Source organism: Salvelinus namaycush, chromosome 5, assembly GCF_016432855.1.
Source record: "Salvelinus namaycush isolate Seneca chromosome 5, SaNama_1.0, whole genome shotgun sequence".
NCBI lineage: Eukaryota > Metazoa > Chordata > Actinopteri > Salmoniformes > Salmonidae > Salvelinus > Salvelinus namaycush.
In genome coordinates, this window is record NC_052311.1 from 30,568,264 (window position 1) to 30,583,917 (window position 15,654).

The 15,654-nt window shown below is 42.9% G+C and overlaps 1 protein-coding gene across 1 annotated transcript in view; it reads right to left on the bottom strand.

Annotated features, from left to right (window-relative positions):
- Positions 1-15,654, bottom strand: part of LOC120048180 (Kv channel-interacting protein 1-like) — a 46,867-nt gene that overhangs the window by 8,405 nt on the left and 22,808 nt on the right. The window contains exons 2-5 of the mRNA XM_038993940.1: positions 1,687-1,811; positions 1,475-1,544; positions 1,283-1,353; positions 986-1,093 (exon numbers count right to left, since the gene is read on the bottom strand). Of these exons, the coding sequence (XP_038849868.1) occupies positions 986-1,093; positions 1,283-1,353; positions 1,475-1,544; positions 1,687-1,811 (374 nt within the window). The remainder of the gene's footprint in view (positions 1-985; positions 1,094-1,282; positions 1,354-1,474; positions 1,545-1,686; positions 1,812-15,654) is intronic.

The following is a 15,654-nucleotide window of genomic DNA, read 5'->3' on the forward strand; positions in this document are numbered from 1 at the left end:
TTTGAGTGTTTGTTGCAGCTCGTTCCAGTCGCTAGCTGCAGCGAACTGAAAATACGGGATGTGTGTTCTTTGGGGACCTTTAGCAGAATGTGACTGGCAGAACGGGTGTTATATGTGGAGGATGAGCACTGCAGTAGATATCTCAGATTTGAGACCTAAGAGGGTTTTATAAATAAGCATCAACCAGTGGGTCTTGCGGCGGGTATACAGAGATGACCAGTTTACAGAGGAGTAATGTGTCCTATAAGGAGCATTGGTGACAAATCTGATGGCCGAATGGTAAAAAACATCTAGCCATTCGAGAGCACCCTTACCTGCCAATCTATAAAGTATGTCTCCGTAATCTAGCATGGGTAGGATGGTCATCTGAATCAGGGTTAGTTTGGCAGCTGGGGTGAAAGAGGAGCGATTACGATAGAGGAAACAAAGTCTAGATTTAACTTTAGCCTGAAGCTTTGATATGTGCTGAGAGAAGGACAGTGTACCGTCTAGCCATACTCCCAAGTACTTGTATGATGTGACTACCTCCAGCTGAGTATAAGACTGTATCATCTGCATATAAATGGATGAGAGAGCTTCCTACTGCCTGAGCTATGTACTCCCTTGGTGACAGGCAGTGGCTGAGACAGCAGATTTTCTGACTTTGAACACTGCACTCTGAGAAAGGTAGTTAGCAAACCAGGCCAAAGACCCCTCAGAGACACCAATACTCCTTAGCCGGCCCACAAGAAGGGAATGGTCGACCGTATCAAAAGCTTAGGCCAAGTCAATAAAAATAGCAGCACAACATTGCTTAGAATCAAGGGCAATGGTGACATCACTGAGGACCTTTAAGGTTGCAGTGACACATCTATAACCTGAGCGGAAACCAGATTGCATACCAGAGAGAAAACTATAGACATCAAGAAAGCCAGTTGTAAACTGTATGCTGTACCCACTTACATGTGCACCTCACACACGCGCACACACACGCGCACACACACACCTCCTTGCTGATGTAGCCATCTCTGTTTATGTCATACAGGTTGAAAGTCCACGTCAACTTCTCCCTCACTGATCCCCTCAGTAAGATGGACAGAGCCATGACAAAGTCCTGGAGGAGGGAGAGAATGAGACACTGTCACGGGGAGAACAAGAGGGAGAGTGATCCAGCATGGAATGCACGAAGGGTAAGTGATCAGAGGATCGTGAGAGAGAGGGGGGGGGGGGGGGGGTGGGGGGGAGAGAAAGAGGGAGAGAGAAAGAGAGGGGGGAATTTGAGACACGGTAGAGGAATGTTGACCTCAAACTTGATGGATCCGCTGTGTGCTGAGTCAAAGGCGTCGAACAGGTAGTGTGCGTAGGAACTGGCATCTGCAGAGCATTGGAGAGAAGATAGATACATGTCACTCTTTGTGTGCTTACGCAACATACCCACTACACAACTCAACACCTTTACATGTTATGGAGACACATACACAAACTCATTTCTTACCTCCATGGGGAAAGAACTGGGCGTATATCTGTTTGAAGGTGTCCTCGTTCACCACCCCACTAGGGCACTCCTACGGTGGAAATAGAAAGAGAGAAAGAAAGAAAGAGACAAAAAGAGAGAGAGAGAGATCAGCCCCAGAGAGACATCGGTGACGGGCACTAAGTGATGAAGTGATGGAGAAATGGAATGACAAGTATAGACTGACTACATACGTTTTTGAAGCCACGGTAAAGGACTTGTAGCTCTCTCTTGCTGAAGTTGCTCTGAGCCTCCAGTTTATCCAGCCCTTCTGGCCGATGACACACAACGCTCAGCTCAAAATCATCATCAATTTTATCTAGAGAGAGAGACATATATACTGTAGATAGGAGATTTTCACAAAAGGTTGCATTTTAATCAGCTATGGAAAATAGAAATAGGTAGGGAGAGAGAGAGAGATAGAAAGGGGAAGTAAAGAGCGGTTCAGGTAAGAGAGGGCACAATAAGACAGTGGGAGAGATGGAGCAGAGAGAAAAAGAGACACAGGAGGGTAGAGAGAGTGACCTCAGTGACCTGATCATTAACAATTCATTACTGCCTCTGCCAGAGGGGAGGGGACCAGAGGACGGGCAGACGGACACACGGGCACACACGCACCTACACTCCTCCAGGCCATTTGGTTTCATTCTGGTGGCAGAGCTGTCTCTGTCAGTGTCTCATTAGTGAGAGGTGGAGAGTGCTGACTCTAGCCCGAGGTGAGGTAATTCAGACACAACTCACCTGGGAAGCCAAGTGACACTTATGTTACAGCTGCTCTGACAGATGCACTGTTCAATGATACTGTACAGTCACACATGCACTGACACACAAAACCAGCCTCACACAGAGCTAGGGTTGCAAAGCTACTGGTATTTTACCAAAGCTACTGGAATCTGCAGTAATTTTGGTAATTAACAGCAAATCTATGGCAATCTATCGTAACTTTTATCATTTATACTAACTACACTACTTTATGTTAACTTAAGACATTTATTAATGTACAGTATTCCTTTTTTGGGCCCGCTTTAAATGATGTGCGGCTTATAACGGCTTCATAAAGCCTTTTAAACACTACTTAAATGTGTGGCAAATCATCTATAACCGTATGTCATGCTTTATAAAGTGTTCATAAATGTGGCATAACTGTGGGACATAACTCCCAATGTCAAATGTGGCATAACCCACTATGTCAAATATTACATAAACCTGTGCTTTATAAAGGGTGATATAAGCACCACTTAATAAAGGCCTTATAAATCATATTAAATTGAGGCTTCACAAAGCATTTCTAACCCTGTCATGCATCTTGGTAGAGCATTGCAACGCCAAGGTATTGGGTTCGATTCTCGGGACCACCCATACGTAAAAATGTATTCACGCATGACTGTAGGTCGCTTTGGATAAAAGTGCCTGCAAAATGTTATATTATATTTCACTAAAACATTTTTAGGATGGCCCAACCTCTTTCCCTCTTCGGTGCATAGTCAATATTGGACCTGACCTCAATTTCCCCCAAAATGCTGAGCTGCAGGATGACACACACTCTAAAGTGCAGTCACGCGCATCAAAAATCATTGGTAGGGCATACATTACATTTTTTTGCCTACTTATTTTTTTGCCCAAATTCTGTTTTCTTGGTTTTGTTTTCACAGGTTTCGGATTTCCCCCAGTTTTTCTGGTTTAACCGATTTTTTTCACGTTTTTTTAATGGAAAAAATCTACAACTTTTGATTTTCTGTCTTCACAACAATGCTTAAACCACATCAGGGGTTGAAACATAGATTTGTTTTTAGTGTAATTTCCCTTTAATTCAGTGAGCATGCCCTGCACTGTTAGCGGGTTTTCTACAGTGCGTTACGCGCACATGTGATATGATTCGGATGCCAATGAATACTCTACTTGCTGGAGCCTCACGTGGAGGAAAGACTAGCGGGAGGAAGGAGTTCGCTTCTGCTGCAGTGTTCACGGTCAAATACTACGCATTGTGTCTGTGCTTCGCGTAAAAGGCCAGAAACACTCCGTATTATTCAGAGCCCCACGAAAGGACACCATATACAGTATACATTCTACAGACCCTACTGAGTAATCCCTAACATACATTTACGGCACCCAGCGGCACCCTGCGGCACCCAGAATAGTTATTACTGAAAGCCAATATGTATTCCATATACAGTGATTCGCATTGGCGGCATTTATTTATTTAAAATCAAACTGTAATGCAAATGTCACTTAAACATGAACAAATATGAATCATTTTAATGTTTCAACAATAATTGTTCATATATCATGATAGAATGGGTATCGAATCTTTTATACTATTACGTGGGAGACTTTTATTGAGAACATTTCGTAAAATCCGAGATCCGGAAGTACTTTTTTAGTGTTGCTGACGAGACGCTGAACATGTGATGAGTTTGAACATCAAATGCCAACTTGTGCTGCCACCGAACAGTAAAAAACAAGTAAATTAAGCTTTATGTATTATAATCTAAATGATTTTGTAGTAGTTAAGTGTTGAGTTAGATTACATACAGTAGCTACCTCAATTGTTATTTTAAATAATTTCAGTGACCTCACCGAAATGTAGCTTGCTAGCAGGCTCAGCTAAATACAATTCACCCTAGATACAGCCATGTCTCTCTCAGTCACGTTATGACATTTGTAAATGAAAGAGAAATATAATAATACGAATTGAATGGAGTTTCCCATCTTCCCATTCGGAGTTTCTGGCGCAGCACAGAAATGCTCTTATCCAGATGGTGGGACAAAGGCATTTCCTAACAAACCTGCTAACTTTCTTTGTTGTTACTTTTAAGGTTGGAACCAACATGCAGTACCTCCAGCAGGAAGAAAGACAATAACCATTTGCCAGCTCAAAGACAAGCTACACTATTCACAGCCCTGTGTAATGTTCAACGTAATTGCATTGCTGGACTTTATGAAACTGTTTTAGCTGTTAGTGATCATTTCCTAAGTGTTAATACGTTTGTGTTTACATCATTAAGCCTTTATGTATGTGTTATTAACGACCGAAGGTGTCTGACCTTATAGGAAGTACAGCATCATATGATATAAGACATTTATGTGTATGTTAATAATGACCAAATGGGTCTGACTTTATAGTAATTACAGCACCATATGATATAAGGCATTTGTGTACAGTACCAGTCAAAAGTGTGGACACAGCTACTATAACACATGGAATCATGTAGTAACCCAAAAAGTGTTAAACAAATCAAAATATATATTTATATTTGAGATTCTTCAAAGTAGCCACCCTTTGCCTTGATGACAGCTTTGCACACTCTTGACATTCTCTCAACCAGCTTCATTAGGTAGTCACCTGGAATGCATTTCAATTAACAGGTCTGCCTTGTTAAAAGTTAATTTGTAGAATTTCTTTCCTTAATGTGTTTGAGCCAATCAGTTGTGTTGTTACAAGGTAGGGGTGGTGTACAGCCCTATTTGGTAAAAGACCAAGTCCATATTATGGCAAGATCAGCTCAAATAAGCAAAGAGAAACGACAGTCCATCACTACTTTAAGACATGAAGGTCAGTCAATACGGAACATTTCAAGAACTTTGAAAGTGTCATTAAGTGCAGTCGCAAAAAAAGTCCTATGGTGAAACTGGCTCTCATGAGAACCGCCACAGGAAAGGAAGACCGAGCGTTACCTCTGCTGCACAGGATCATTTCATTAGTTAACTGCACCTCAGACTGCAGCCCAAATAAATGCTTCACAGAGTTCAGGTAACAGACACATCTCAACATCAACTGTTCAGAGGAGACAGCGTGAATCAGGCCTTCATGGTTGAATTTCTGCAAAGAAACCACCACTAAAGGACACCAATAAGAAGAAGAGACTTGCATGGGCCAAGAAACACGCGCAATGGACATTAGACCAGTGGAAATCTGTCCTTTGGTCTGATGAGTCTAAATTTGAGATTTTTGGTTCCAACCGCCGCGTCTTTGTGAGATGCAGAGTAGGTAAACAGATGATCTCCGCATGTGTAGTTCCCACCGTAAAGCATGGAAGGGGAGGTGTGATGGTGCTTTGCTGGTGACACTGTCAATGATTTATTTAGAATTCAAGGCACACTTAACCAACATGGCTACCACAGCATTCTGCAGCGATACGCCATCCCATCTGGTTTGCACTTAGTGGGACTATAATTTGTTTTTCAACAGGACAATGACCCAAAACACACCTCCAGGTTGTGTAAGGGCTATTTGACCAAGAAGGAGAGTGATGGTGCTGCATAAGATGACCTGGCCTCCACAATCACCTGACCTCAACCCAATTGAGATGGTTTGGGATGAGTTGGACCACAGAGTGAAGGAAAAGAGGCCAACAAGTGCTCAGCATATGTGGGAACTCCTTCAAGACTGTTGGAAAAGCATTCCTCATGAAGCTGGTTGAGAGAATGCCAAGAGTGTGCAAAGCTGTCATCAAGGCAAAGGGTGGCTACTTTGAAGAATCTAAAATATATTTTGATGTTTAACACTTGTTTTTGGTTACTACCTGATTCTATATGTGTTATTTCATACTTACTTATTTTCACAACTTCCACCAGTTTGATGCCAAAACATTGACAACAAATAAATATTTGCATAGTAAAATAAATAGAAGTGTGTAAAAAAATACATTTCATGATGAAACTTTCATATTAAACACCAACGTGTTCACTAAGTTGATGGTTTATATTTAGGATAATGTTTTACAGCTTTGTCATTATATTTTCATCTTATTTAATCATTTCATATATTTGACATGTGATAAGGCCAGTGAGAGGGCCAGAGATAATTACAGACACCCATGATAATCTGAAGTCCCCAAAAGGGCCACTAGATGTCTTCTTATAGATTACAAAAAATATTCGGTAGTTTACATAGAAAATTTCTAGCAACATACCCTCCCTTTGCAACCCTAAACACAGGTAACAGTAGTTCGCCCCCCCCCCCCCCCCCCAACTATTAGCCTTGTCCCCCCTGTACCTTCACACCCCATAATACTACAGCAATAGTCATAGACATCAATACTCATAGCTATCTTCCATTCATATGGAAGTAATATCAGAGTTTTGCACAGTACACATTTACAGCCTTTTAACTCTATTTGCTCAGCAGGCTAACACGGTCAAGAGACACAGACTATCCGGGTTGATATTCAGCATAGTAGCGGTGCCAGTGGTAACTACTCACCCTCAACATGGATGACCCCCACAAGGTGCAGTAGTTTAACCGCCCCGCAGATCAGAAGCATAATAGCTATGATATGGAGACTGCTCGCCTCATGTTCTCCCTCATTATCCATCTCTCTTTTATCTATCTCTATATGTATCAGGTCTACCGCTGGTTTTTCCCTTTCTTCCTGGTCTCCTATCTTCCCCTGCTCTGGCGGTACGTATCTAAACTTTCTACAGGACGTATCCCACCCCTCTCTCCCCTTCCCCTCTATCTCTACTTCTGTCTCCTCTCACTGACTGCAACCACTGTCATTATACCTGCCTCGCTCTCTCTCTCTCCACCTCTCCCCTCCTTATCCCCCTCGCCCTCCCTCGGGCATCTCTCCTTCTTACCTTCGCACCATGCCTGTGACCCTCACTCCCCCTATCCCCAGTTTCCCGCTCTCACTCTCTCCCCCTTTCTCTCTGTTTAGTAATAGAATGTCCTTCACTCTCAGGATGGACCCCACCTCCAGGGCGAGAGATGACCCACTGAACCTACCAGGATAATGATAGACTCACCTTCAACCTGCCAGCTGTGTGTGTGTGTGTGTGTGTGTGTGTGTGTGTGTGTGTGTGTGTGTGTGTGTGTGTGTGTACGTCACAGAGCTGTGCTTAACTTGCTTGAAGGTAACTGCTAAATTGACGTTATATCCTTTAAATGACACACAATTACAATAGACACAAGTTATTGTCCCCCATGTAAACCAACCAGTGACGCCAAGAGCTTTTATTTTTACCTAGAAATTACATTCCACTGTATGTGTAGGCCGTCATTGTTCTTAACCGACTTGCATAGTTAAATAAAGGTTAAATAAAAATCAAAAATACAAATTAATAAAGTAAAATCAACTTGCAGTAATTAAAATTTGCCAGTAGAGGGAGGCAGACACTTGCAAGATTAGATCCTTGACTGTCATTGTCCACTTCTCCTTTCATATTGGTCTAATGGTATTATTTCCAGAACCTGTTCAGCACTTTGAACATGTCTGGTCAGGGTTTCCTTACAATGGAGTGGGCGGCAGGTAGCCTAGCAGTTAAGCGAGATGGGCCAGTAACCAAAAGGTCTCTGGTTTGAATCTCCAAACTGACTAGGTGATTTTTTGTTGTTGTCAATGTGTAAGCACTTAATCCTAATTGCTTCTGTAAGTCTCGCTGGATACGCGTGTGATGTCAATAAGTGTATGCGTCCCTATTCTTCTCTTCTGCCGTTCTATTCAAACTGATCCCGGTAATCGTTCTGTATGAGATGCTCGTTTGCATAATCTGAATCAGGCAAGAGCTACAGCTGCTTCTCATTGGCCATTTAACAGCGAGGAGCACTCTCTAAGAAGCATAACCACTACTCTGACATCACCACACTGAGCAGGTACAGTGCCTTCAGAGAAAATTCGCACCCCATATCCACATTTTGTTGTGTTACAGCCTGAATTTGAAATGGATTACATTGAGATGTTGTGTCACTGATCCACACACAATAACCCATTATGTCAAAGTGGAATTATGTTTTTAGAAATGATCAACAACCAATTTGACAGCTTGGAAGACTTTTTGAAAGAATAAATGGGCAAATATTGTACAATCCAGGTGTGCAAAGCTCTTAGGCCCCAATTCTGACCCGAGTTAAGAGCGTGTGAAGGGAACGTAGGATTAGAAGAGCATGCTATTCACCCACTATTCGTTTTGGGTGGAGATGGAATAAATGAAGGTGTGGCGGAGGTGTGTCTACAGATACACCTTATTCTGACCTTGACTTCATTCCCTCATAATTCCACCACCTTTACACGTGAGGAAACCATGAGTAAGGTCACGCGAATCTGCCGGTTCCAAGAGGAAAAAGCATCCACTTTTTTTCCCCCTGATGGAAATAACAGAATTCTCCGTGCACAGTGATTTATAAATTGGTAAGTGATATTGATAAGAGCTAGGTAAATTAGTAATCTGTTTGTAGAAGGGGATTGTAAATACAAATAGTATTTGTTTTAGATGATTTTTCCTTATGATCCCTGGGGATTAATGTGAAACTAGCCATACAAACTGAAAGTCATATCAACATGACATGTATTGCGGCCCCTTTTCCACAGTCAAATTGTAAATAAACAGTTTTGCCGTTATTCTGAATTTGAATTGCACGGATGAAATGTGGAGACTAATGCTATAGACATCAGTAGCGCTGATGAGTTGATCTGTGCACTTTGTCTCGATTATGTGCCCGGGATTTTCTCTATTTTATTTGACAGTTTGTAACATGTTAAATATTAGCCACTATCGGGAGCCACCGTCAGTAATACCCACATACATGTATTTTTGCATCATTCCATTCCGTTTAGCTTTCTTCCCTCTGTCACTTCCATGTAGTTGTTCCTGAGGGTCGCTGGCATTAGTGGATCATATTAGGCTAACGTTGTACAATCGTTTGGGACATGTAGCCTAGTTGCATCATTATGGAACTCAGACCACACGTAGCAGGTTAAACCTGGCACACGGTTCATAATGACTGGATGGTTGTCGTACAGTTCCATGATCAGTGAGGATTAGGGTAGATTTATAGGACTGTTGTTCAACCCCTACTGTACGCTTTTTTTCCACCTTCCAATATTTCGTGGATTGAACTTGAATATGGAAACTTTCAGGGTGGATCAAACCACTGTACTTTTTAGTCATCGTTATATTTTGTGTGCAAAGGTTCATTTTTGTACTTTCCTAACACTAAAATTTGACTGAATAATCTACAAGAATGTATCTACCAGTTGGTTCTGAAACAGAGATGACTATGCATAGATGGCTTTCTTTCTTGGCGCCCTATATTCTGACCCTGTTCTCTCAATGTATTCTAATGAGTCTGTCAACCAAATTCTAATTAAAGGTGCACCTTATTTAAAGGGATGGCTTAAGATAAATGTACTTTAAACCCCATTGAATGAAAACTCCACGAGAATATCTGTTGGCAACTCGATAAGGCAAGTCTGAATACCAAATACTGAGAAGTGCGTAGGAAAGGCGTGTGTAGGAAGGGCATAAAATCCTAAGTCGCCATAAATGCCTAAGTTAGGATCGGGCCCTAAGACTTACACAGAATGATGGAGTTTTTCTTCCACTTTGACATGACAAAGTATTTTGTGTAGATTGTTGACAAAAATAACAATAAGTCCATTGTAATCCAAAATTTAAAAAAAGTATGTGCGCAAAAGTCAAGGGGCATGAATACTTTCTGAACGCACTACATATGGATCACTAACATAGACATATTACACACTTTTACACACACAAATGGAGTACTACAGCCTTACCTCATACACTCACAACCAGTGGAAATAAGACGCTCATTTCTAAATCCCATTTGACTAAAGCAACTGTATCGACTTCAGGGTGGCAAATTGGCATACCTCAACAACAAGGTTCACCCTTCACACGGCAATAAATCACTGTCAAATTTGAGGCAGCCCTACTGCCAATGTACGTGATCACCAGCCTTTTTGAATGGCTCGCTATGTCCAAAACAGACACACAGAGAGTGGCATCTCCACATATTCTTAGAGAGTGAAAAAGCAACACACCCAGGCAAAACAGGCAGAAACTGACCGACAAAGATTCAGCAAACACACACACACACCACTGCAGTAATTATTACCCTAATGCCACGAGACAGTCAGTGTGAAAGGCATTAGAGTTTATCCGTCCGCTCATCCCCATGGACAAGAAGAGAGGCTTCTGCATACATGGTGTCCGCAGATGAAGACACACGCATACTACTAGATAGTCAACTGAGGCTGTCGTCACAGGATGTCTTGGTTAATAAGCACTCTCACACCCTGTAATACAAAGTCTACACCACAGTGTGGGTGAGAGACGGAACGGGAGGGAGGGAGGGAAAGGGGATTGAATGGGAGAGGTGGATGAGGGAGAAAAATAGAGGGATGTGGAAGGGTTGGGATGAGAGCGAGGAGAGCGAGGAGAAAGATGCAGATGATACAATCTGAAGTGTGTGGGAGAGAGAGAGACAGAAAGAAAGAGATAAAGAGAAACAGAAGAGTGCAATGAGCAGGAGAGGAGGATACGAGAGCACAACAGAGAGGGAGGAAGGAGACAGATTGGGGACAACAAAAAGATGAGGTTGACAGATAGAGCGAAAGAGAGAGCGAGGGAGGAAGAGATATGGAGAGAGATGACGAGGTAAGGAAAGCAAGAGAGAGAGAGATGGCAGAAAAGACACAAAGGGACAGAAAATATGAGAGCGAGAGTGGCAGGGAGAGAGAAGATGAAGACAACATTGCTTCAGGGGGCCAGGTGAGGGAGGGAACGGTGGAGGCGGAAGAGAAGGAATGAACAAATCACCAGAGGGAAAAAGCCATCAAAAAGCCTCTGTTGAGACTCAGTCAGACTGACTGTCACAGAAGAGACACACACAGGCACTGTCACAGAGACAACAAGCAGCAGAGAACATCAGGGAGATAGAAACAGAATAGGATAACACACATCCAGAGCACAGCTTTATTATGATAAAGCGATGACATGACAATGCATTACTAGAATAGGACTATAATCACCTTATACATATCACATATTATCTGTAACATGTCACAAGGGATATCTGACTGTAATCTGACGTTCTCACGGCCTCATATTGAACACAGAGTATATGGAGGGAACTGGGAACAAGACATATAATGCACTAAACTATATTTAATCATGTACGTGTTCATATACAGTATGTCAGTATTTCATAATATAAAACATATGATAAGTTAGCCAATGGGATTCACACTGAACAACATTTTATTTTTAAACAACAATTTACAGTTCATATAATGAAATCAGTCAATGTAAATAAATTCTTTAGATTTCTCAGGACTGTGAATACAGATATGAATCTGTTGGTCACAGATACATTTAACAAAAAAGGTAGGGGTGTGGATCAGAAAGCCAGTCAGTATCTGGTGTGATCACCATTTGCCTCATGCAATTTTGGAATTTTGTCTCACTCCTCTTCAATGGCTGTGCGAAGTTGCTGGATATTGGCGGGAACTGAAACACGCTTTCGTACACGTCGATCCAGAGCATCCCAAACATGCTCAATAGGTGAAACATGAGGTGATGGAGGCGGACAAATGGCACGACAATGGGCCTCAGGAACCCGTCACGTTTTCTCTGTACATTCAAATTGGCATCGATAAAAGGCAATTGTGTTCGTTGTTCATAGCTTATGCCGGCCCATACTTGAAGCCCACCGCCACCATGGGACACTCTGTTCTCAAAGTTGACATCAGCAAACAACTCCATACACACTGTCTGCCATCTGCCAGGTACAGTTGAAACCGGGATTCATCCGTGAAGAGAACACTTCTCCAGCCTGCCAGTGGCCATCGAAGGTGAGTGTTTGCCCACTGAAGTCGGTAATGATGCCGAACTGCAGTCAGGTCAAGACCCTGGTGAGGACGAAGAGCACGCACATGAGCTTCCCTGAGACGGTTTCTGACAGATTGTGCAGAAATACTTCAGTTTCATCAGCTGTCCGGGTGGCTGGCCTCATACGATCCTGCAGGTGAAGAAGCCGGATGTGAAGGTCCTGGGCTGGCGTGGTTACACGTGGTCTGCGTTTGTGAGGCCGGTTGGACGTACTGCCAAATTCTCCAAAACATTGTTGTCTTGGCAAAGGAGAAATGCTCACTAACAGGGATGTAAACAAATTTGTGCACAAAATTTGAAAGAAATAAGCATTTTCTGCGCATGGAACATTTCTTGGATCTTTTATTTCAGCTCATGAAAATGGGACCAACACTTTACATGGTGCTTATATATTTGTGTTCAGTTGAATGTTATAATGTTACAATATGGCAATAGCCCATATGGAAATATCCTAGAATGGCAGAGTAGTATGAAAAAGTATGCAAATTAGCAATAAGTAATATGCAAAAGAATGCAAATGAGCAATAAGCACATTTTCTTCTGGCTAACATGGAGAGCAACCGATCCTCAATACCCCCTTCTCTCCCCTTTCCCTTTCATAACCCCCCCCCTCTCTATTTCGTTCTCTCTCTCGTAACCTGTGAGTACATGCCCTATATGGCCTTGGTTAACTTTGGACCCACATGTCCTATAACACCGCGCTGACCTGTCCCTCCCAAAACGGACATCTTTTGTTGCCATGACGACCGTGCTTCCAAGGTAACCGGCAAGAAAAGAGTGTGTGAGCAGAGTGATAAATACCTTGTGCATGTGTGTGTGTGTGTGTGTGTGTGTTTGCGTGCGTGTGTGTGTTTGCGTGCGTGTGTGTGTGCGCACAGCAGTGGAGGGGCGACACACACACATGCAAGGTATTTATCACTCTGCTCACATACTCTTCTCTCTTCTTCAGACACACACACGTCACTTCCTTCCACCTCCAACACATGGACATGCAAACACACAGACACCACCCTGGCATGCACATAGACATGAACACTAGCTATACGTTCTCTCTTTCCTGATGAAACTCTCTCTCGCTCTTTAGTTTTTACACACCTGTTACCTCAGTCTCTCTCTCACACAAACATTCAACAGATGCTTCCATGGTGTAGTGACACAGTTACCTGATTATTAGTGTGTGTGTGTGTGTGTGTGTGTGTGTGTGTGTGTGTGTGTGTGTGTGTGTTTGACTTTATATTGGTTGCGTGTGTTATTGCTAGGTGTAGGTTGTGTTGTTTTCATAAATGTGTGTGAGTGCTAACACTCTTTTTTAAGTTGTGTGTGTGCGTGTGTGCACGTACATGCGCATGTGTCTCTCCTCTGGACCTCCTCCTCTCCCCCTTGGTTCTCTCCCCCATGGTTAACGTGCCCACCACAGCGCCCATGTTGTAGTCATGGTAACAGCCTTGTCTACGCTCTGTCTGTCCGAAGAGGTTTCGTCACATGTCTGACAGTTTGCACTCCCACTCCTTCCCTCTCTCCACTCATGCCGCTCATGAACCGACCCCCTCTTCCGGTCTTCTACTCTCTCAATCTCTGTGGTGGCGCTTAGCTCCTCTCCCTCCCTCTCCTTCTCTCTCTCACCTGTTACACATTAGTAGTTGCTGCTGTGCTCCTACCCCCAAAATACTCTAGGGCAGGCCTGGGCAATTCCAGTCCTCGAGGGCCTGATTGGTGTCACACTTTTCCCCCATCCCCTAGCAAACAATCCGTAAATCAGTGAATCAGTGAATCAACTAATCAGTGAATCATTGAATAATTTCATCAGTAAATCGGTGAATCCGTGAATCAGTAAGAGGTTGATTCATTGAATCATAGATCATGATTTCACTACTGTTAAACCATTCCACCCCCCTTAAGTATAAACATGACACTCAAACACACAGAATTACACACACACCCTCCACAAACCAATTATTTACGTTAACGAAATTGATTTCATACATAATCATACTGTCACACAAACACCTTCACAGACACACAAATAATTCTCAAGAGGACAGAGACCTGTGTGTCACATCTTCTCCTGCCTCTCCCCCCCCCCCCCCCCCCCACCCCTCACACACACAGCCCTCATAGCTTGTACATGAAGCACACACAGCCCTCCAATCGATCAACCATCTCACTTATCACCCAGTCCATGCATCATTACATACATCAATCTATAAAACGCACACTAGGAGAGAGCAGAGTGAAACAGAAAGGAGGAGAGAGAGAGAGGAAGGGAGGTGGAGGGGGAGAAGGAGTGTGAGGAAAGGGTGGGAGAGGAAAAGGAGGATGAGGAGGTGATGGACTTAAAAAAAAGGGAAGAGAAACAGGAAGAGAAGGGGAGAGAAACAGGAAGAGAAGGGGAGAGAAACAGGAAGAGAAGGGGAGAGAAACAGGAAGAGAAGGGGAGAGAAACAGGAAGAGAAGGGGAGAGAGAGGATGTAGAGAGAGAAAGATGTAATAGACAGGTGTTAGGGAGCGAGGTGGAGAGAAGGGGGGGATCATGATATGTTACAGTTTTTTTAATCATCGCTAGGACCCATTTCTCAATACTTACTGTATGTCACTTTTTCCACACTCTTCACACAGTTCTCCTAACCAACTTTCAGCTTGGCACAGCAGTTAATTTCACATCCAAAATGCACTAAAACGACCAAAACACTTCATACACGTCTCAAATCAACTCATTCTTCCATAACACTAGCAAAGGTTGTCACCCAACAAGCACACTTTGTCACTCACAAAACAATGACCTAAAAAAACACTAACAACAGTTAGCATTACACAATGTTTTCTTTTGTAAAATGTCTTTACAAAACCAGAATGACACCTCTCTACTGTTTAGAATTCACGGCAGTATATGTTACAGGAATGAATCAGACATGATGCAATATGCTTCAATATGTTTTATGTCATTTTTTGGCATTGAGTGATTCCAAAAGACAAGAATTTGTATATACACCATCTACCGATACAGATACAGTAGCAATGCTAGTCAACCCTGTCTTCTGCATTTGGCCACAGGTTCTCATCCACATCACATCTTATGTCATCTTGGGCAATACACCTAGGAACTAGTCTATTGGCATGCCTGGTCCATCCCTGGCAATCTTCTGCAGATATGTCCAGGCATCCAGCATTCATTGCGTCCAGGAGGGACATTTAATCATGTGGATGGTGGTCATAAATCTTCCACCTCCATGAGGAAAATAATTCCTCTATGGGGTTGAAGAATGGAGAGTAAGGTGGGAGGAAAAGTGACACCATTCTGGGATGGGCTGCAAACCACTCTGTGACTGCACAGGGAGTGGTGAAATGCCACATTGTCCCATACAATTACAAACGTTGGCCGATTTGGCCTCACTGCAACCCTTTCCTGACCTGGCACAACCCTTCAATAGAGGTCATCCAGGAACTAAATGAGACGCTCGGTGTTGAATGGCCCAATTAGCAGTTTGTGTAACAGAAATCCATCAGAGGATATTGCTGCACACATTGTGATG